Below are 23,233 nucleotides of genomic sequence, written 5' to 3'. Positions count from 1 at the left end.
TAACAAAGGACTCATAACCCTTTATAGATTTTTAAACAACAGAAATAAAAAACCCAACCTATTTGTGACCTCAAGGAACTTTCACTAGCTTGAGCTCAAAATAGACTAAAATTCAATACCATTCCTACAGACAGTTCTGTGACTAAAAGCTCCCTGAATGTTCTATTATTTTATGGTCTGAATCACCAGATTTTACACACAGTATCAAGTTCAAAACACTAAGGTCCTGTCTTTACAGACACTGAAATGATGAAAGTGGTAAGATTTTTTACATTCTTTTTTTCCCAATTGATACTGCTTTCTTTTTGGCACTTAAGTGTAATAACGTGTTTCATATTTAGTCAGCCCATTGACAGACTACCACACAGAATGAAGCCTACACTAATAGTGGGGGAAAGGTGGATTGCTCGGTGGCTAGATTATACCATTTAGAGAAGAGCCTTAAATGGGTGTCCAGATTTTATGTAGTGACTGAGGAAAAGACTGATCAGATCTCTCCCCTGAATAGCATAGCAATCTTACCCAGCTGGAAAGAAACATGGGATCACTGCTTTTTCTTCACTCACAGGTGTAATAGGCAAATTCAGAAGTCTGCTCTCCTAAAAGCTGCGAGTACAGTTATTGACATACAGATATATATGAGTCATGAAGAGGCCAGACATCTTCATTTGCTCTCTTATCATCATTTGTCCATATATGCTAGCATTACTGCCAACGTTAGTCATCTAAAAGAGAAGTCTATAGATCATCACAAAAACATTTTTAATCTACATTTTTTAAAAAAGTTGTTTTCTTGCAAAATTCACTATTTTGGTCAAATTTGCCACAGCAGCAATCCTTAAAATTTCTTCAGTCATTTTCATGTCCTTACATTACCTTGGGGGTCTTTCTCCAAATTGTTCTCATTTAAATCTATAGCTTCAAGTATCTTACTAAATGAAACACTGCCAGAAAACTTCCCTGAACACAGGAATCTGCTGATTCATAGAATGAAGCTTGTATGATAGTTGTCAATACAGTTTTGGATATGTCAAATAACAACACTCTTCCCTCCACTCCTAATTCCTGGATATGGTAGGGAAGTCAGCATGGGCAAGAAATTAACTCCTGAGACGCAGAGTCTATGCACTGTTTTGGAGCACAGCACGCACAGAAGTTGTTCCAGGCAAGCTGGCCTCAGTGTCAGGTCCCTTTGGAGATACAGGTCACTATTAAGCCAAATAAAAATAGGATCTTCCCAGTGCCCCGTGCACCACAGGTGCAACTTGTGCTTTTCCTGCCCAAGAATGTGCAAAATCTCAATTTTTTTTAAACCTTTCAATATACTTTCTTCAGTAAATCTGCCTTTCCCCTGATTTGAAGTTCCCCTGATTTGAAGTCTGTATTCCCTTAGCTCATCAACAGTAGATATAAACATTTCTATGCTCCTTCAGTTTATTAAATAAGCATAATATATAGCGCTATATATATATACCTGTACTTCATTCTGATGTGTCAGAATGAAAAACATGAATTGCCACTAAGGATTTACTATTGTTTATATTTTTTATTGGTTATTTTCCTGAAAGAAGTTTTAAATGACACAAAAAAAAATCATAGGAATGCAAACTCACCATCTACTATCAATAGCAGCAGGATTAAGGTTAGACATGACGTCTTAAAAATGAAAGTTAAATCCTTTTAGGACCTTGGGGTACTGCTATCACTGTTAGCCTGTAAAAATAGGGTACTTTTATCCAACTGTGAACCAAACTTTGCCCTCTTTGAGCTACTGATCACACACAGTCTTTATGCAATTAAAGATCCAGTAACACCCAAGTGATGTTTAAATGTATTTTAGTGATTTAATACACTTCTCACTAAATTGGAAGAGACTTATGTACTTAAACAGCCTAGATTGCTTTGGAAGTCTTGACATGTGGTTACATAAAAGGCTTGCTTTAATATGTATAAAGAACTACACATAAATGCTTAATAAAGGTGCTCTTTAAGATTTCTTACTGGCTTTTCTTCAGTAAGCTCATAGCCATACTATCTGAGTACCTGATGTTCATGACTAGATTTATTCTTACAATTACCTTTGTGAGACAAGCTTCTCACCCTTCATACACAGAAATTGAAAGAAATCATAAATGATTTGCACAAAGCCCAAAAGTTGCATCAGAAACCAAGGCACTTGATTCTAGAGTTTCAGGTCCTCTTCACAAACACAAATCTTAACCACAAGTAAGTCTTTCTCGCCACGGCCATCCCACTTCGTCAAAAAGATAGAACATCAAAAATTATTTCATTTTAAACAGTGATATCTATACATTTCTTCCTTACGTGTGAAGAATGGAAGCATCTTTGATGAAGTAATTGATAAAATTATTTCAAACTGTTCTAAACACCTTCCAAGCCATCTTAAATGACTAATATTTGAAACAGACTTCAGCAAAACGTGTTTCCTCTCCCTTCTACAGAGCCTGTCATAGAGTTGCCCACTGATACAGAACATGGCTAGATGAGCTCTTAGGCTACAAATCCTTCAGATGCAGTGAGCTGACTGTATTACTCGCACTCACTGCCAGACCGAGTTCCTGCTTCTGACAGCATGCCTCTGGTGCTTACTTTCTGCTGGCTCTGGTAGTTCTTTCACCCTTCTGTGAGCCGATCTCACTCTCTAACACATAACAGAAACCCAGCAAACATGGACAAATTTATATTGTTAAGTCAATGACTGGTAAAGCTTGAGAAGAACTGGAACTTGTAGGGAGAAGGCAGCAGGATTACCCAGTCCAAGCTGAGGGAGCAAGTCTTCCTCCTTTTGGCAATCAGCTTGTCCGCAGTCCAAGCAGATTCTGCACATCTTTAATTTCTGTTCTGAGGTACCAGCTGCTTCAACTTACCGTCTGGCTTTATGCTATCTCAAGTAGCCTCGCTAAAAGGTAGCTACATTTTTTGGTAAAACTGAGATGTCAAACCTAACACAGAAGACAGACTACTAAAAATCTATAAAAGACAACATTAAAACTAAACTATAGCAAACATTTACATTCTGCATAAAGACAACCCTGCACTATACTAGTAACTGCAATAGAAAATCTATCAAATAAGTTGGTGCCATTGTAACTAGCATTACTTCAGCATCAAACCAATACACTTTATCCCAAAGGTGTCTGAAAAGGAGAGGAGTAACATATATGATCAAGGGAGTAACATCAGGTAACAAGATTTTTGGGCTTGGAATGTTCAGATAACAGGTTTGTGGGGGTGGAACAGTTTTCTGTTGAAGGCAGAGGAGTGGTATACTGCATCTGATCTTGATGCACAAAGAAATTGCCTGGACCTTGATACATAAGTTCTAAGAAAAAGAGAAGTGTTGAATATTCCATATAGTCCTTCCAAAGTTTTATTAGGATCCTTACCATTCCTGTCAATTTTTTTACTCTGAACTCTTAACAGAGACTTTCATCTTTCCATGGCCTGAGTTCTCCATTTTCCCTTAAAGGCAGATCAAGACCTTGAACAGACACAATGAAAGAAGGCAGAAATACTGTCCTTACCTTTGTAACAAGGAAAAATGCATAGGTATGATTAATTACCAAACAAACTGTGATTAAAACAAGTTAATGCAACTTAATTGTAATTCAAATTACTGTTAAATGAGTAACTTGTGGCTTGTACTTTCCAGGACAGCACAGTAACAAAACTAACTGCTCCATCTTCAAAGAACTGCTCCCTGTTTTTCCTATGAATTTTTCAGTAAGATGCTGCTGAAAGAGAAGGCTTTGGTTTGTTGGTTTGTTTTGGGTTTGGTTTTTTTTTTTTTTTTACAAAGGCAACATGACACTCATTTCAGTAAATCCTTCCAGAAGATATATTTTACATAATGTACAAAACAAAAAGACCATTCAAGCAAAACAAAAACAAGACCAAAAATGTGCAGCTTGCTTTGCAAAGACTGAAATCTTTCACTGTCCAAAAACCATTAGTTTATTTCTTCGCCAACATCTTCAAATTTTACTTCATCCTATGAATGAGTACTTACTCTTTTGCAGCTTTTATGTTTCACAGCACACTTCTAAGTGTATTCTAAGACAATTTATAGCCTTCCTAAGTGTTTGGCAGAACAAATAAATGTATTAGAATTGATTTTGCTTCAGGTGTACTTTAGGTGAATGTTAAATACCATTTCTGGAATCAGATATACATTACCCATACTACATGGGTACTGTTACCTAAGAAGTTAGCAATTGTAAAAGTGGAAAAGAACGGCATTTATGCTAAAACCAAAAAAAAGCCAAAAACCCCCCAAACAAACAAGAAAAAACGATTTATGGACACTTGTTAATGGTGTTTGGTAGGAACTGTTGTCATTTTAATTTGCAAATGTTCATGTAGTGGAAATCAATCAATTCTTTCAACTTTTCTGTGAAGTTGCTGGGTAGCTTGAAGATACTGCAGTACAGACACACAGGCATGCTCAAAGAAGAGTATTTTGCCAGCGACATAGCATACCTAGAGACAGTCATGTATATTTTGGAACATAATTTAAAAGATGAGTGGGATTTACCTTCCTATTGTACTTTTAGGTATTTTCTTCGATTTTTAACATTTTGTTCTGTATTTGGCCTCAAATCTTACCACTGATAAGAAGAATGCACAGTACACAGAAACCAGTAAGAACCAAGTGTTGAAGAAGTGATACATGTGATTTAGAAAGATCCAAGATAAACATTCATCAAGTTATATAGATACTTTGGATTCATAACTGACAGAGCTTAAAAGACTTTCTGATGCAGGATGCTTTGCTTTCCCCCCCTGCCAAAGAGTTTTTAGCAGAAAGTAGATCAGAGTAGAACTGGGCAATAAAAAATGGGAAGTCCTTGAACTAAGGTGTCCAGACAGAAAACAATGTAAAATAAAATTATTTTATATGTAACATATATGACAGGCTGATAGAGCAACTTTCTTATTTGGTAAACCCATGACTCAATTTTGAAAGAATCTGTTCATTTCAGAACTCAACAGCAAGTATAAAACATTAAAGCCATCTTAAGACTGAATTCCACTTCTATTATCTTTGTTTTATACACTGTCTTATGATTAAGACATTCGTTACTGTTTAGCACATCATATAATTTATAATAATTCTCTACAGAACAATATACTTAATTCAGTATCATCAATAACTTTATACAGATACAGTATTGAAGCAGTGTCCTCTTTTGCTTACTGTCAAGTACAAAACAGCTTATACAGACTAAAAAAAGCTATGCACCACAGTTGTAGCATACCATGTTTTGTGCCTGATTAAAGTTTACAGTAGTGGCTTTTTGATCTTTCAAGACAAATAAACATGACACAACATAACAATCCGTTGTGCAAACTCAGGCTTAGGAGGAAGACTTAACTACCTCCTTTTCCCAGAACTACTTTTCCCTGCTTTACTGCTGCTACTACCAGACTTGCTGGAAGATTTTGAAGAAAAAAGTCTTGTCATGAATTCAGAGACATCTGGCAGCTCATGGTTGGAATTCAGCATGTTCATTGACTGCTCCATTTCCTGCATGCAAAGATTAGATAACCTTAATAGCTAGTAACAATTCTGGCTGTCTCTAAGGCATCAGTTGAAAAGACTGTATCAGGAAGATGTAAAATTTTCCCAAATACTCTTTTGCTATTTAGAATCCTCCAGGGTATGTATTGCTACATATTTTTATGCAACCACAGCCAAATACCCAGCTACACACAGAAACATAAACCCCCAAAACTAAAAGCACTGGTATATGGAAAAAGGTAACCATGTCTTAAGCAGTCTTACAGGGCAACCACCTAATTAAAAAAAAAAAATCTACAGGAAAATGCCATTACTTATTTTCAGCATTATTTTCCTCCATTTTAAAATTTAAGCTTTTGTTTAATTTGCAGATCTGTGTTCTCACAGATATCACATACTTTTGTGTTTTCAAATTAGTGTTATTTATGCTAAATCTAACAACTTTTTGAGGCTGTTTGAAGGGATTAGATATTTTCATTGCCCTACTTTGTAACATCAAGCTATTAGTGTACAGTAGCTAAGTTTTCTTTGTTTCATGAAAGGAAGGATTCTGATATGAGACCATCTATCCAGCTAAGCTTAATGTAACTTTAGAGCTTAGCACAGTGGCTCTGTGAGATGAATTAGTACAGTTTAAAACAAGCAAACCAAATCTTAAGTACTTTTAATGCATCCAACAGCTGAACTGTATATCCACAATGTGATGCTTACAGTAATTATCAATTTAATGCAGGATTATCACCTTGCTCTTCTAGCTAATGTTCAGAATGATACAGCTTTAACTGTTTTCGATGTATAAACCAAGCAAAAGCTGTTAGGGTAGCATTTGTTACTATTGCATCTATACTACATCTCTACTTAATGCCTCTGCAACAATCACAGTTAAATCATTAACTTTTTATATAAACTAGTGCTGATTCCATACAGAAAAAACAAGTTAACTTGAAAAATGTAATACAAGCTCCATACCTTCCACAAGCAAACTGAAGCAGGATATACACTAAGAATTTAATACATGGTCATCTAGAGAATGCCATTACAATTGAGTTCTTAAAAATACCTTCTACTATTCTTTAAAGATAATTTAAATTACAAGCAAGATTCCTTCAACTTAAAATTTGTAAAATTTGTCCTTTAAGTCATATCAAACGGCTAATAAGAACTAAATAATCAGAACTACTGATGGCTTACCATCAGAACAGTCCGTCTGTAAATAGCATCAGATAAGTGAAAAGAAGTAAGTGATTTTTTAAAAATTCAACTTCTGAAGTTCAGCTTGGTTTGAAAACATGCCACAGATATCTAGCATATCTTCATATCTGTATTTTAATCCAAATTAAAGCCAAGACAGCATTACATAGCTGATAGTCTTTCCACAGGTATTACTTTAAAGAAGACTCAGACACCTATAAAGTACTACTGAAGACAGTGGTCATTTAGAGGAAAGGGAGTTTAAATTAACCAAACCCTCAAAAAGAAGCCACCCAAGACAGACAAGGAATACTTCTGAAAATAAGAAAAGATTTAGCAAACACCTTGAATCTCCATTTGGTCCTAGCCTTCTGCTATTCGGCATTTGGCATGATGAAAGGACAATAAATCAGGTAATTTAATGACTACATTAAGATCCCATTATCATATACACTATTGTGACATCTGGATTTAATAGTCTTGTAAACTATGTGGCTTAGGTTGATGCGTAAGAGAACCCTTTATCATACTCTTCTCAACACACTTGACACTTACTAAATGATGCCTAAAAATGAAGTGCTAGATTTAAACATAGTGCAGAAATACACCGGAAATTTATAGAAAAAAGAGCCCTTAAGGAATTATTTTTGTTGCTCTAAAGAAACTCTGGAAAACACTACTCGTACTCTAACACTTTCAAAGCTGTGCCATCAAACAACTGAATTCTGTGTTGTGCTGTTTAAGAGCAAATTCAAGAGTCTGAAATGTTAGAATTCACTGTTAGAACAGCAACACTGTACTAACTGGATACATGATGCCCATTAAGACTTCTTTAAAAGTTTATTACTTTTCTGTACCTTAAAATCTCATTATCTTTGTTCTCTATGTCTACACCCATTCAACGTACTTACCCGTCTCATATCAGGGTCACTGGTGTTGACAACTTTAGGCAAAAGCACAAATATCAGTAATGGAAGAACCATCATCATCACCTACACAGGAAACAACAAATATTTCTTCAGCTTATTTTGTTGCTCTGGACATATTTTAGACAAACTGACATAAAGCTTTTAAAACATCCAAATTCTAAAACTATTGTGTTCTGACTCAGTAACTCAGTAACACTAATCCACTTGTCAGGAAAGAAACCTGATAAGGAAGCAGTAAGTTTTAAATAACAGATTTCAAAGTTGGACAATTAAAATAAATGCTTGTTATCTCTTTCAACCGTTATAACTACAGTCTTGATACATGTTGATCTCCACATTACTAGAACATCATGCTGTCAAAGGAACCAGACTATAGGCTATATTTTCAGAGAACATACATTAATAGAGTGGGTATATAGGGGAGGAGAGGATATAGAAAAAAATTGCTATTTGTAAACAAGTAAAAAAAAAAAAGCAGTCCTCTCATAAGAGCAGCTCATCTTTTCTCAATTATTTTATTCTCAGTATTCTGAAGAATAGCTATATTTGGATCCTTAGTATACTTTTAACCTTTGTGTGTCACTGGTACGTACCATGGGGTTCATGAGGAAATCTGTCCATCCCCAAGATTCTCTCTTTATAAAGTACGAAGGAGGTCCAGAAGATTTCATCTGGAGCGGGTATGGCAGCCTGACAACTTCAGAGGTTTTGATGTAATTCACGTATCTTGCTCTAATGAGCAAAATGTAAATAAAATATAGATACAATCTTTAACAAAAAATAGATTATTTAATAATATTCCAAAGTTTTCCTAATGGGCTATAAACATAACTACCTGCTAGGCAGTGATGGCTAGGCTTCACTTTTCAGAAATTAATTTTTCTCAGCATGTTTTATGCAATCAAATGGTACTTTAACCTTTTTTCCAGGCTAGTTATTAAGCAGGCTGAAAATCCTGTTATAGAAACAGACTTGCAGATCAGAAACATCAGAACTATTTGTTCAAATGGTACTTCTGCAAAATATTTTTTCTCACCTTCATAAAGAGCAAGAAAAGCTACAATGTTTAAAGAGAAAGTACAGCTTTGAACAGTATAGTGTAGCTTAAACAGAGTTTGCTCAGTAATTATTTTTGTATTAATACTACCTTTACTCTAAGTGCATTACTTTGCATTTATTACTACTACATCTCAGTCTTTATTACTTTAAAACATCTTTCCAAAGCTCTTCCCTAGTATTCTTTACTTAGGCTTAGCATTTAGATAGTCACTTGATACTATCATCAAACTTTGTCACTTCACCCATTTTTCCTAATTTATGACTATTTAGCCATGTTGTGCAACTCCAGGGATGCCTTCTGCCCATTACAAGATAAATCATTCATTCCTCCTAAAATTTTCACCAAGTATTCATCCATAGAATGTCTTTCCTTCCTACCTTAGGACTACATATTTTCTTCAAAAGCTTTTGAGATTTTCAAGTAGATCTTATAAAAAACATCCATTATCAACAAGCTGTTTCCTCTAAGAATTCCAGTATTTTTTTGAAGGCAGAACTTCCCTTTGAAAAGACCAGTTGACATTTTCCCCATGTATCACATTTCTTCATGCATCTCCCAACTGGATTCTTTGTTATAGTTCCTACTTGTTTGACTGGTAGAGATGTCAAATCTGTTACCTCTAGACCGCAGATACAAAAGAGTGCTGAGAGGTTATACACACTATTGTGTCTATTTCATGAAGTTCCTTCCATTTTTATTACATATTAGTTGTTGCCAGTGAGATACTGCCTAACAAAGCATAAAAATAAAAATTTCATAAAGTTTGGGGAAAAAAAATCTAAACACAAGTTGTGCTATTATTACAAACAGACTGCACTTGTTTTAGTTTGAGATTTCAATTTTTAACGTCCCCTAAAAATACTGCTGTAGTATTTATCTTGGTGTTTATACTTCTAAAATGTAACAGCATCTTTTAGAAGATACTGTAAAAGACAAAGTTTAAATTAAGATACTCTGTGTGTGCCTGTATGAAGAAAAATTAACTACAAACGTGTTTATTTAAACAAAAATCACCTTATTAGATAGGATAGCCATTTCTCTGCATTACTTACTGAATATCATGCAGTTACATAAGAGTTATATCCCTAACAATGCGTATCTGGCTGTAACATAAAAAAAAGCTAATAATGCTACAGAAATACTGTCAGCTGGCAACTACCAGCATTTACCAGTAACTGTAAGGAGTATCTTATGGAGGAGGTATCACAGAAATATTTTAGAATTTAGAATTAGAATGAATTAGAATTTCATTGCGCCAAGTCTTGACAAAACATTTACCAAAAAAAGAAAGGAAAAGAGAAGAATTTAAAACAAAGGTATTGGCAAAAGATAAAGCAGTTAAGTGACGTGTAGATTTTACTTCAGGATAGCTGCATTAAAAAATAACAGTAAACAAATAGGACTCTTCTTATCCATTTCCTCTTATTTAAGGCCATAAATAAGAAAGGAAGAAATCAGACTTTAGATTTTGAGAAATGTGCTCCTAGAAATTATGTTAAAATAAGTTGAAACATATGGTCTGAAATGGAATATCAGATCTACAGTGCTGTTACGTTAGCTCCTATATTGTGCTGTCAGGCATACTTAATAGATCAATACAGAAGTAAATCAGGAAAAACTCACCTCATTTTGCCTTTTGAAGTTATGTCAACTCGCACGGGCTCAAATTTATGAGCAGGCGATACAACTTCCACTACGTAAGATCCTGAAGGTACATCATGAACCACAAAACTTCCATCTGTCCTGAAAAAAGAGTAAGTTCCACTACATTTCAATATGCTCCAGCAGACTAGAGAGGGTTGTTTATTTTTTTTAAAAGAAGAAAAAGTAATATTATAATTTTATATTGTAAATTTTAGTATCAACAATGACCAAAAGGAAAATTTAAATTGCTCAGCACTCATAATATCAAGCAGCAGCAGATTTTCTCATGCCCTAGAGCTATCGTCTTGTTGGAGGAGTAGTTTAACAACCTAAGTAATATCTGAAATGGTGAAGATTTCATGTATTCAAGTGATGGCAGAAACAGCTTACACCTTTCTTTCTCCTTCTGAAACACATACAATGAAGTTTACTTTGCTTCAGTACTTCTGCTGGAAGCAAAAAAACCCCCAAAACTGACATCCTACATAGTGTGGGTAGGTATTAGAGATGACTTGCAACGCACAAAAATTGTGGTTTGTGCCTTTATTGCAACATAAGAGGTTTCTACTTTTAATTGCTCCTTTTAGGACTAGCCCACGCTGGAAAGCTCTATCACAACAGTAAGGAAACTAAGAGCTCTGAACATATACACAGAAGGGATTTTCAGACAGACTGCATTTATTTTAAAACATGAAACTTCAATATTCAGTGAAAATTTTAGTAAAAAAAGCTTCAGCACCAGTTGCCATTAAAGTACTGAAGTTTGCAGTTTTCCTCCTACATGCTCCCAGAAGTTTCCGGGAAGAAACACTTAGCGTTCTCTACCCTTTTAAAATATAAAAGATCTCTCCTAAAAATAAGACTCAAAGTTAAGACAAAAAAAAGTTGTTAAAGGGTAAAAAAAAGAAAAACTGATACTTCAGATATGTGCATCAGGAAAACAAATGAATGAACCCTCTTAGAAGTGCAAAAATAATTTTTTCTTTATGTCCTTCACACAAGTTCTCTCTCTCGAAGACGTACATCACTTAAGGACCTTCCCACCTTGAAGATAAAAGCATACAAACAGTACTGTGTAGGTACTGTTTGTATGCTTCTATACTTTACACTAATACTTTATGTGATGATTTGAACCCCTAAGAATGCTTACACTAAGGATGTTTCCCTAGGAATTTCCTTTTAATTTTTCATTCTTTATAGTATTACTTTGATAAAATTCAGTTATAGTTTTTTCCTAAAGATTTATTTATATGACAAAGCAAATTCTCACTTCATATGCTGGTATCCAATACTGACTTTTTAGAAGAAAAAAGTTTCATTTTTATTACAGTGAGGAAGCTCGTCAGATTTATGACAATGCTTGCACTAGAGAATGACCCTTGAAATAGCGAAAAAGCAACTTTGCTATGTCAAATAATTATTTTCCTCTTTTTGATAACTGGAATGACATCCATGTAATACATGATCAAAACCTGCCTGAGATGGTGACAAAAGACAGCGACAAATTTATCTTCTGATATACCAAATACATTTAAATCTGTCACTGAAAGTAACCAATCTTTCTACTGAGCCTGAAATAACACTGTTAAGACAACTTTTCTTTCTTCTAACACAATTATTACTAAAAGTATACTGTCATCCAATATTGTCCCCATTACGAGTGACAAAAAAAATCCCAACATTAAAACATTTTTGCTAAAATGTGTCATGCTTATAGTAGCACATCTACAAATACATTTATCAAACCGAATAATTTATATAGTATTAATTGCTTGACTGTAAATTATGCAAATATAATTTGATGACTATAAACAGATGTGTCAAATTAATGTAACTAATAAAGCCTGGTATCTAGGTTATACTGTCACAAGTATGCTATGCTCTTAGCTAAAACTATTTCCTCATACTTCACAGACAACTTGAGTTCCAAGCAAGGATTAGGAGATCTACCAACTCCATGGTATTTATTAAATCAGGCCCTAAATATGATGTCAGGCTCCCACGACTTGGTTGTACTGGCTTATCAGGTGCTACACTGAGAAAATTCTGCAAGTTTTGCAGAGTAAAATCTGTTGCATTAATCTATCAACAGTTCCCAGAGACAAAGATCAGTTCAACTTTTACTGCAGAGGGAATAATTAAAAATTATTGCTATTTATGGTATTATTCTTAATTCCGTATGAACTTTCTCACTTTAATGCATAATTTAAGAAGAAGTGTATTACACTGTATTAAAAATAATAAAAGGACTTCAGAATTAGCTTCTACACTTGAAATTATGAAATTAGTTCAATTCGTAATGCTGAGGACATTTCCCACGTCCTAAAACCTCTAGGTCCCTTGCTGATCTGAACATACCCATTACCACCTGAGCCTGAATAAGCTAACGTGAATTTTTAACAGCTTCAAAATGCACTTGTATGATCTTACGTGGAGCAATAATGCCCTATCCCTTGAAATGGCTTTCACTGTACAGTGAAAAAGTTTTTCACGGGTACCGTATTAGAGAACTATAACTGCAACGTTCTGCCACAAACACTTTTCCAGAATGAGCAAACGCTTAGCGAAGGAGAGGATCTCAAAGTGACAGAATTTGCACCCATAAAAGCTGAGAACAAACACTACTCCAGAATTTAATGCAAACGTGCTTGTTTTGGGATTTTTTTAAATTAAAACTCAGTTCCAATTCGCTGATGGCTAAAAAGCCAGTAGCCTTATGTCACCAACGTGGTTACGCCTGCAGGAGGCCGAGAGCACCACCACCGACGGTGCTACCGGTTCCACTGCAGGCGTGGCCATTTCTAACGCCTGACGAGCCGCTTCTGTGTTTTCTGGCAAAGCCAAAGTCGGCCGCGGGACACTCGTCTCCGCCGCCGTGCGCTGCTCAGCGGGACGAAGCCGCTAACGGGCGGGGAGCTGCTGCACTCAGCCACAGCGGGCCGCCATCTTACGGCCGCGAAGCGAGCCAGAGGCGCGGAGATCTCCGAGCGGCACCGCCGGCCCAAGCCTGGCGAGGGACGGCTACTGCCCCGCCGGGACCAAGCCCCCCGCCCCACCCGCCGCTCACTTCAGGAAGCCGACGTGCTCCTCCCCGTCCACCAGCACTCGGGCCCCCGCGATCCAGTCCTGCGGCTTCACCCCGGGCACCACAGCCCGGCCCTCGATCTTAAACCGCTCCCCGGGGCCCGCGCCGCCCGGCGACTCCGCCGCCCCAACTGCCTCCGAGGCACAGGAGCCGTCGGGCAGCGGCGCCGCAAAAAGCCAGAGCAGCAACACCAGGCACGCGGCCCCGCTCCGCGCCGCCATCGCGCCGCCGCCTCCCCCGCCCCGCGGGGACGCCGCCTCCGCGCACGCGCTGAGCGCGAGCCGCCCGCGTCCCCAGCGCAGCCCGCGCGGGGCCGCGGCCTTGCTGCGCCTGCGCACCAGCAGGCGGGAAGGCAGCGGCTGCCGTGCGCATGCGCAGCTGAGGGCGCGGCGCGCCGTCACGCGGCCAACCCCGCCTTGGCGAATAGGAGCGAGGGAGCTGCGCCGCCATGATGCGTAGCGAGGCGGAAGTGCCGCGGCGGGGCCCGAGCGGCGGGGGGCGGTGACTGCCCGGCCCCGGCGGCGCAGCCCCGCCCGGACAGAGCTTCCCTGGGCATTCAGGGGCGCAGGCTGCGGGGAAGCCTCTTACCTCGGGCACAGCACCCGCAAGGCCCCCTGTCCGTCACTGGAGGCGATGCAGGTGCTCCAGGGCTGGCTGGCATAGAGGTCTCAGATCTTGCAGCTGGTGCTCTTGGCCTCTAAAAGAAACGGCACCGGTAACTTTACAACCCGGATACTCTGTCCCCGTACACAGTTTTTCAACAATTCGCTTATTCCAAGATGAGAAATGGAGAGGGTGTTGGAAGGGCAGGAGGGATCCTTTGTTTTCAATTTGTGAGTAACAACAAAGGAGAAGATAATTTGCTACTTAAAACGTGGAAGGAGACAAATGCAAACCTGAAGAACATAAATGTGTAAGAAGTAATGTATTTTCCTTGCTAACAAATGGATCCATTTATAATTAAGACAGTTTTAAGTTAGATCTTAATAGTTATCATGCAAAGAGTACTGAGTTTTTCCAGGAAAAAGTCACAGAAAAAGCTTACAAAAGAAAAAGATTAAAATTGGTCATTAAATCATGGCCTAAAGTGTATTCTTTTAACCAATGATTTAGCACTGCGGTTTGATGAATAACTAGAACTTGTTGACAGTACAATAGTATGAAAAGCTGTTACTTAGTAGGCAGGCTGAGTTATAGAAGAAACCGAGGGCAGTAGTATCTTCCCTCACCCTATTTTCCCTTTACACAGCATGTCCTGCTACATCATACATAGTAATTGTCATATTGTGGCTACACTTGCTTCCTTTTTACCTCACTGATGTCAAAGTTAATTGCTGAACACGTTGAAACCATTATATAATTATTAGGCATGATTATGTTAGAGATGATAAACCTCGTTGCAATCATTTGAGTGGATTGCACAATGCTATTTGAGTTTTGATTATCATGCTTGTGAGTGTTTGCCTTCTAGGTAAAAAGAACAAATACCACAACAAAAGTAGAACAAATGGAAACAAAGAATTAAAAATCTCCAGGTACAAAATATAACTTAACTATTTATTTTCTTAGCATATCATCTGTGACATGCTACCTGATTTTTTTCTGGAAGGTATTTCACTATTAGGAAAGATGTGTTTGCAGCTTGATGTCAAGTGGAGCCCAGATAACAGATAAAACTGCCAACCAACAGTTTCAGTTCAACTGAAACAACCAAAAAATTCCATCAGCCTCCTTAAAGTGCAATCAGGGATGACCTCCGTGTTTTATAGCTGCGTCTTCATTGATAGATTCACTGTCTGAGTAACAGCTACATAGAAACTGGCAAGTTTCTTAAAAGTTCTACCCTGCTCACAAGCAAAATCCCAGTTTTGTCTGAATTACTTCCACCAGCTGTCACTAATGCTACAGAACTGTCAGCCAGATAGATGGGAGCTGACAGTCCCTAATGGGTTGAACAAAGGAGGTCTAGACTAACGTAATGCCATCACACTGTTAATGCTAAAACTGGTATCTCCAGATTCTTGTCACTTTTGGCTTCATGTAGAAACCGAAAAAGCAGAGGAGACCCATTAAATCCCTCTGAATGCAACATCCAAATCCATGAGCATCATAGCTGTTTACAGAGAATCATATGATCTGGGATACTGGTGAATCCTCTTAAGTAGCAAGAAAGGTGTTTTTTTTCCTCTGAAAGTAAAGGAAATTTACAAAAAATGTAGCAGAACTTATTTTTGTGCTGAATCCTTTTTACAGTCAGAATGCTAAAAAAATTGCTATTTATATTTTTTGCTTATAGTTCACTGTTAGTATTTGATTCACCTTTGAACATTTCAGCGCAATTGCTCTGAAAACTTCTCTTTATATAAAGTTGATAGTACCTTGGCTACTATTTAAATATTTGCTTTTGAAAATGAACATGATCCTGTTATTGATATTGGTTTACTTTAAGACACTGCACAACAGACAGCACCGGCCCACAATCTGTTTTGTGTGTGAATCAGGCAGTGATAAGCAGAGGTGTTGACTTTCAACAAACAAGCTGGGAGCAGCTTTAGCCATCTGTCTCTGATCTTACTGTAGTGTCTGAGTGAGTCTCCCAATATAGGTATACAGGTAACACCCAGTGCACCAGATGAGCAATGCTGGTTCACAAACGTTTAGTGGAAGCAAAGACACAGACCTGGCTGATACAAAAAATAAATAATGAGATGCGCATCAGAATACTCATACCTATATCCTATTTTTTTTTAATAAGTTAGAGGTGAGAAGAACTCAAAATGCCCATCCAAGCAAGCAGATCTATGAGAATACACAAATTGAAGATAGATGGAAGACTTCAGCATAAAGATACTGTGCAAGGCCACGGATAAGTAACTAATTTACTGAGCTCTCTCCTTCAGAAGGAGCTTTTATTATGATTAAACGTAGAATTAACAAAAATATGCAGCATGTTTCCTTCAGCACTGATTTTTTTTTTTTGTTTTCAATTTATTGTAGTGTGGAATTATTATGCCATCTACTGGTAATTTACAGTGCTACACTAGAAACGTTTACTTTGTTCTGTCCATGTTCTTATGTGAAACAAATTGGGATTGCAGGCTGCATTCAGTGGCAGTTTTTGTGCTGTCTTGAATATAAAATGCCCTGGGAGGGTCCTACTTCTAACGTGGGGCAGAAGGGTACCCGAGCTGCCATCTTGACTTGCTCCACAATACCAGTGTGATTCAAAACAGTTCCACGTCAGTGCTCTGGATTTTATCCAACACTCCATCTCTGACACTGTTGCATGTTGGGGCAGAAAATCTCCTAATCCCCTGTAAACTCAGTAGCTGTCAGAGTAATCTCTACATCTCCAACACATCCATCCCTGCAGCCTGGAGTCAGCATGTACACTTTAAGACTTTTCTGTCTCAGAGAGCTAACCTTCATTGACCCCCTTGTTTGCTTTCACCTCAAGTTGACTGAATAAACTTAAGTGGAAATTTTATACTTCCCTTTCAGGTTTAACTTACCTTCATTTTCCACCTCCAACTTCAGAATTTTTCTTTTTTCAGGAATGAATTGTTTCCACCTTTCTGATTATCTATGTCCAAAAATATAAACAGGATATTAGTTTAGTACACTCTTCATAGGAGTTAGCAAATGCTGACATTGAGATTGCCAGATGGTAGCCAGTTTTGTCTGGTTGCAATTGAATGAACTGATCTTTACTGAATTCAAATTTCATTCACTGGTAGCGGAAATTTGATTATTAGTTTAAGTGCAGGGAAAAGGAGCATAATTTTCCTGCTGTAAAGATTTCCAGACCACCTCTTGCAAGCAGAACAAATATAGATGTAACATGATGGTAACCTGGATGTTGGTTTTACAGTACTTCAATTGCAGTCCTCATCTGCTCCTGTTCTCTGTAAAATTTGTCCCTACATCTCTGTTAAGTGGAAATTGTGCATTAACCATGCAAGCAGCATGTTTAAGAACTACAGCATCCATTAAGCTATGTAAGAAGCAATGCCACACAGAATGGTGCTATACAAGTCCTCAGATTCCTGTATTGTTGATTGCAGGTGGTGTCCATAGAGGCACTCACATAAGGCTAGAATGGCACATCACTGTGACATCTGGTTTCCAAACATAAGCAGTTTAAAATCCTTATTTCTTTGTATGCAGTCTGAATGCTGCACTTTTTTACATCTGGATTCTGCTTCCATAATGCCACAAGGTGGCCTCTGCATAATACAGCATTATCGCATCCTTTACAGAATGACACGGAAAATATTTTTTTGCTTTACCCCGGTATTGGTAATAGACCACCACAACATGACTATTCCTTTCTTTGTATTTCAAGCTGAAGAAGTTCACATGCTGTGTAGAATTGGTTCACATCAGATGCCAGGTCCGAGCAACACAAAGCAGCTGAAAGATTGTACCAGAGTGAATCCTGTTCAGGAACCAAGTGACACATTCACAGTCAGAGCAGGTCTGTGAGTTATGTTCCTTGCAGAGAGTCTGGGAAATCCTGTGTTTGACAGGCAAATGGCCATTGTTAATTCAGACATCCATAAGCAGTTGCTTAAATTATGCTACACTTGCTTTTGTGCTAGCAGAAACTGAAGAAAGGCAAAAAGTGACATAGAACCTCCTTCTGGATGGAAGTTTAGGCATTTCTGACCTATCATGAAATTTTACATTGGTTTTCGAGGAAGTGGTTGACCAAAGGCCACTAAAGATTCATTTGCACCATTTCAGAGCCCATCTTTCCTTGATTCTTTTTTTGGTCTTTATTTTACACAATTTATAGTGGGACTTAAAAGTATAACAATGCAATTGTAATTGGACCAACATTTTCTAGATGAAAAACATTCTCTTTAGTGTATTAAATATATTGTTACAAAAACAATTATATTGTGTACTGTTAGCAAATCTGGATTCAAACTAAATATGACAGTAGCAAAACCTGTACACTTGTATTATTTGGAAAAGCTAAAGAAACAAAGATGGGCCTTCAACTCATTTTCTTATTTACAAAAAATTACAGTGGTTCCAAATTCAGTTGGCTATTTCTTGATCTCAGAAATGAAGAAGTGTTTCTGCAGTGCTTTGCGTTTTTTTCTGAATTTTTAGCTACTCCTACTGCTTGGCATCTTCACCATTAACTGTAGAAACTTTTTTTTTATTTTTTAAACAAACACATTCCGACTGTTCTTGAAAAGCTGAGAACTGTAACCCTCTTTGGCTTTAAGTTCCTCTGTACATACTTTCTTGTACAAGACTAGCATTTGATATATATAACCTTACACATGCACAGCTGATACCTGAGGGAGTTTACAAGCTGCTGCTTCTTTAAAATTCAGCACTTAGAATAATAACAACTGCTGATCTCTTTTTCTTATTGTCTTGTTTCACTGTAGTGGCCTGTGATGCTTCTGTAACTGTTTTCAAGCTGTTATTGAAATAAGCAACTTTTGTTCTTCTACCCTTAAGTCTTTGCCTTGTTTAGCTGAATAATTTAACAGTGTATTACACCTCTATTGCTTTGTAAGAAAGCTAAATATGAATCTTGTTTTTAGGTTTAAAATGCATTCCTGCTTGTGTGGGCTTTTATGCTGAATCAGACTGGGCAAATAAAAGAGTGCCTTGATGAGTCTGAGCTAATATATTACAGAGAACTACTCAAATGAACTACTGTGGTGAATTGCACACATTATCTATCATTAATCAATGGCAAACAAGCTAATTTTCTATGTGTTGTTACATAGCTATTCAATGTGTTAAACAGTTTCATTAAAGCTGTATTTTTAGCAGCTGTGCAATAAGTAGTAGTATTTCCTGTTTGACTCAAATACATCTATGTCAACCTTAGACTAGAGGTAAATGAGTCCTATGGGAGTACAAGGATTCTTTTTATGTTATATTCACACCTTTTTTTTTTTTTTTTTTTTTTTAAGAGTTCAGCCTGAAGCAGGATTTGCCATTTCTCAGATCAACACTGTGGGGTTAAAGTAAGTAATTCTTAGATTCATAATACAAGCTTTATCATATAAAATCATTCCAGCTGCAGCATGAAGTCTTGTACTTGACATATAATTCATGTGTTTGGATGCCTACATTTTTTTACCTTACTTTTTTGAGCTATGCAAGAATAAATCATTTTTATATTTCTCATATAACAGTAAGTTTTTTGAAAAAATAGTACCTTAAGTCACCTTCAAATGCCTCTTCTCCCCCTCTAGCTATTTGCTTTCATTACTTGTAAATGTATTTGACAGCAGGCTCCTCTGGGAAGCTATGTATAATGTCTGGTGAAATCCAGAGCCCCCTGGAAACAGTAGCTTTGGCACAGATAGCAAGAGTCCTGAATTTAATTCTGTATTTTGCTTTTAGAACTTTTATTTTAGGCAAATAAAACAATGATCCACAGAAAAAATATTCCAGAATTTCACTTATAAACCTTTATTGTCTCCTGTAAGCCTGAAGAATTCAGCAAAGCATCTTAACAGTGGTGTTCACTCCACGTGACAGACCCTAGTGTCTAGTTTAGAATTACTTTTTCCAGGCATAAATATGTGCTTTTAGATATTGACACATCAAAATAAGAAGTATTGGAAAGGGGAAGCAAAAAATCAAATAACTACCAGGTCTACTTTCTATTCATGCAAGAGCTGGGGTGTGGGAGAGAAATAAAGTGCATAAAGTCTTAAAAAAAAACACATCAACAAATTGAGGGTCCAGGTAATACCTGTTTAGGAAAGAAGATAACAAACCAGCCAAACCAACCAACCAAACCACACAACAAACTAAAAGCCACCAACCTGCTAATCTCTGAGACTGACAATCTTGCTATATGTGATATTTCTCCATAAAATAGCATAATGCTGGATGAAAAAGCAGCTGGACCCTTTCATGGCTGCAGCATAGTGATCTGGAATAGAAACATTCTTCAGCAAGACCACAGAGAGCTCGAGCTCAAACTCGCAAGTCCCACTGCAGGCTTTTACACAGCTGATTATCTACCTGTCTCTGTGGCAGACAAAACATGGGGAGATTAAAAAGTCTGAGTTTATGCATTTAAAATGAGAAGATTCTCCTGGCATACAAAGCACACAGTGGCATCTTGCCCTAGAAGAGGCACATACAGGAAAGAAAAGCAGGTACTTTAACTGAATCATGGACGTAACTTTAGATATGAGTTTGGAACATCTTCTAAGGGAAGTTCTGCTTGGAAAGACTCCTACTGAAGGTTCAAGCAGAAGGATCTCTGATTTAGCAGGGGTGATGCTGTCTGAAGCTCACATGGAGCAGTGCTGCAACCGCTCCACACGTGCCACAACTCTGCATGACTGACTGCTGGAGGTGCCATGAGGAGAAAGAGTGCTATATAAGAGACAGTAGCAGTGGTTGAGGTTGGGTTCAAATACTCCTTAAAGCAGTAGTTACTGCTTATCTTCCTTTTATCTCACTGCTGGATGTGGGAGGAAAAGATATAGGGCTTGCTGAGCCATCCTCTCAAATTAGTTCTTCCTCTCACTCAAATCTCACTGCTGAGATAGTAAAATTCGATTATACTGCTGCAAAGCCACCTTAAATGATACTTTCATCAAAAAGTGCAATGCTCCTAAAACACCTGTGAAGATATAATTTCAGACCATTAAAATCAGTTCAAGTTCCGAATATGTTTCCTGGCCAAAAGACAACTTCAAATAAATGCCTGAAAAATCTGACAGTTATGCTGAACACCAGGAAACATGGGCAACTGTTATCTTGGAGATTAATGTCAGAGCTAATGGATAGAACTTGCTCTAAGGTATCATTAACCTTATGCTATTTTTCATAATCAAATACAGCAAAGGAACCACAGACCAATCCATTTTGCCAGAAAAAAGTGTTAATGACAATACAAAGAACTGTGGATAAACAGACTTCTCAATGCAGAAGCCTATTACAATCAGGGTTTAGATTTGGTGAGTTTATGGACAAAGAAAGAAGGTCTTGCAGTTTCTTGCACATAAGCAGAATTGTCATAAAAACCTGTTTCACCCAAACCAGACTCAAGTGAGTCACCAGAGGCTGAATTCTCATTTTCCAGAGCTCAGAGAACTATTAAATGAGGAAGCACGTATCAGAAGTATGTATGCCAAAGCCTGCACACAGAAATGCTGAAATACGTCTCGCTAGTCCCTAAGGTAAAGGCTGATGTTAGCAAGCTGCCAGTTGTGAAGACAGCTCCAAGGGCGTTCTCCTATTTACAGCCCTTCAGAGTAAGGTGGCTGAGGTCATGTACTAAATATTCAGATAATCTAGAAAGTAAACTGCTAAATCACAATTCACTAATCCTAAAAAAAAAAAAAACCAAAAAAAAAACATAGTGTCGGAGACTCCTTGTTAGGAGAGGCATTCTTATGTTCCCTTTTAGTGAAAAATGGGTGTCAGTATATGTTGCCATCAGACCACAGCACTACTTTATGCTGGAGACAAGCAAATTCTAGTTTTCAGGTTTGGGTGGGTTTTGGGTGGATTTCTGCCGCCCCCCCCCATTTTTTTTGTTTTTAACTTTAGTAGCAAGCTTCTCTGTTCAGCTGGAAAGCAACTAATACTGCTTTTTGAATCAAGAATTATGAGACAGAAAGAATCCCTTTAGAGATGTTAAGAGACATGCCACCAACAGAAGCATAAATGCACTGGATTGCAGAAGGAAGTGTAAAAATGATACTCCTGCAGAGTTTACAGAGCACTGTGTGAACAAGACACATCCTCACTCTGCCCAACTCCCTGATCATTTTCTGTGGGATCAGGAAACCCTAAAAGGCATAAGCTTGCAAAAATAAGAATTCAAGGAAGCACCAACAAATTTAGAGACCTTCACTCATCTTGCCTACCCCTCGGAGTACAGAATAGAAAAAAAAAGAAACCAAACAACAAATCACTCACTTCTAAGCAGGAGGATTTCTCCCTAACTAGTCATCAGTCCACTATTTTTAAGTGTCCAGAACAGGGCATTTTTAATTGCTAGAACATTTATGTTTAAAAACCATTTATATACATACACACAAACACTTCTAACACAACAGCTTCATCCTAAATCTGGTGACTGAAACAACCATTACATTAGCATGCATTATTCTGCTTCTCTAGTGCTTATGTAAAGGGTAAACAAAGTGGTAGCATCCACAGTTGCCGTATGTTTTTTGATCAGAGGTATAAGCCTCTAAATTTTCCACAGTTCAATGGCACTAAACTGATAATTTGGTTTGTAGTGAGAACCTGGAAGACTTGAGATACAAGATATCACTTGGGAAACCAGGTGTGCCAAATATGAAGGCATTCTGTTCTCACTTGGGTAAGTGACAAGGTTTGCTGTGGAGCTGGGAGCTCAGCCAAGCAGATGTGCTCCAACACGTCAGAGGGGTGGGAAAGCAGCAACTGGGAGGAAACGTGACTGCTCTGTGAACACCACGTCTCCAACCTTCCTTCGCAAAGTGCCTCACTGTTGTGGAATTAAGCACACAGGACTGGAAAGACTTTCTGTATCATCAAACCTGAATCTCCAGCTATCACAAGCACCCTTCTCAGGTGATGAAAATTTTCATACCATGTATAAAATTTAAACTAGGGAAAGGGAGTGTTTTAGGTAAGTCAATTTTCTACATCAGCAGACAACCAGGGAGGCAGACATCAGCCACAGTCCTGATGAGAACTTGCCTGTGTTCAAGACCTCAACCCCCTTCAACAATTATTGATGCCACCACTCAGAGGGCAGTAAATATTTTGAGGGACCCCTTGCAGCA

At 37.8% G+C, this 23,233-nt stretch overlaps 1 protein-coding gene across 1 annotated transcript; it reads right to left on the bottom strand.

The window, feature by feature from the left end:
* Positions 1 to 3,835: 3,835 nt before the first annotated feature.
* Positions 3,836 to 13,743, bottom strand: EMC7 (ER membrane protein complex subunit 7). Its single transcript, XM_074909777.1, has 5 exons — positions 13,434 to 13,743; positions 10,346 to 10,465; positions 8,256 to 8,394; positions 7,645 to 7,725; positions 3,836 to 5,548 (listed from the first exon to the last, which is right to left on the bottom strand). The coding sequence occupies exons 1-5, from the start codon at positions 13,670 to 13,672 to the stop codon at positions 5,396 to 5,398; spliced, it is 732 nt and encodes a 243-aa protein (XP_074765878.1). The 5' UTR covers positions 13,673 to 13,743; the 3' UTR covers positions 3,836 to 5,395.
* Between the last annotated feature and the right edge of the window lie 9,490 nt (positions 13,744 to 23,233).

The sequence above is a fragment of the Athene noctua genome, chromosome 6 (genome assembly GCF_965140245.1).
Source record: "Athene noctua chromosome 6, bAthNoc1.hap1.1, whole genome shotgun sequence".
NCBI classification, from domain to species: domain Eukaryota; kingdom Metazoa; phylum Chordata; class Aves; order Strigiformes; family Strigidae; genus Athene; species Athene noctua.
The sequence above is the reverse complement of the archived record's forward strand: the minus strand, read 5'-3'. Positions and strand labels throughout refer to the sequence as shown.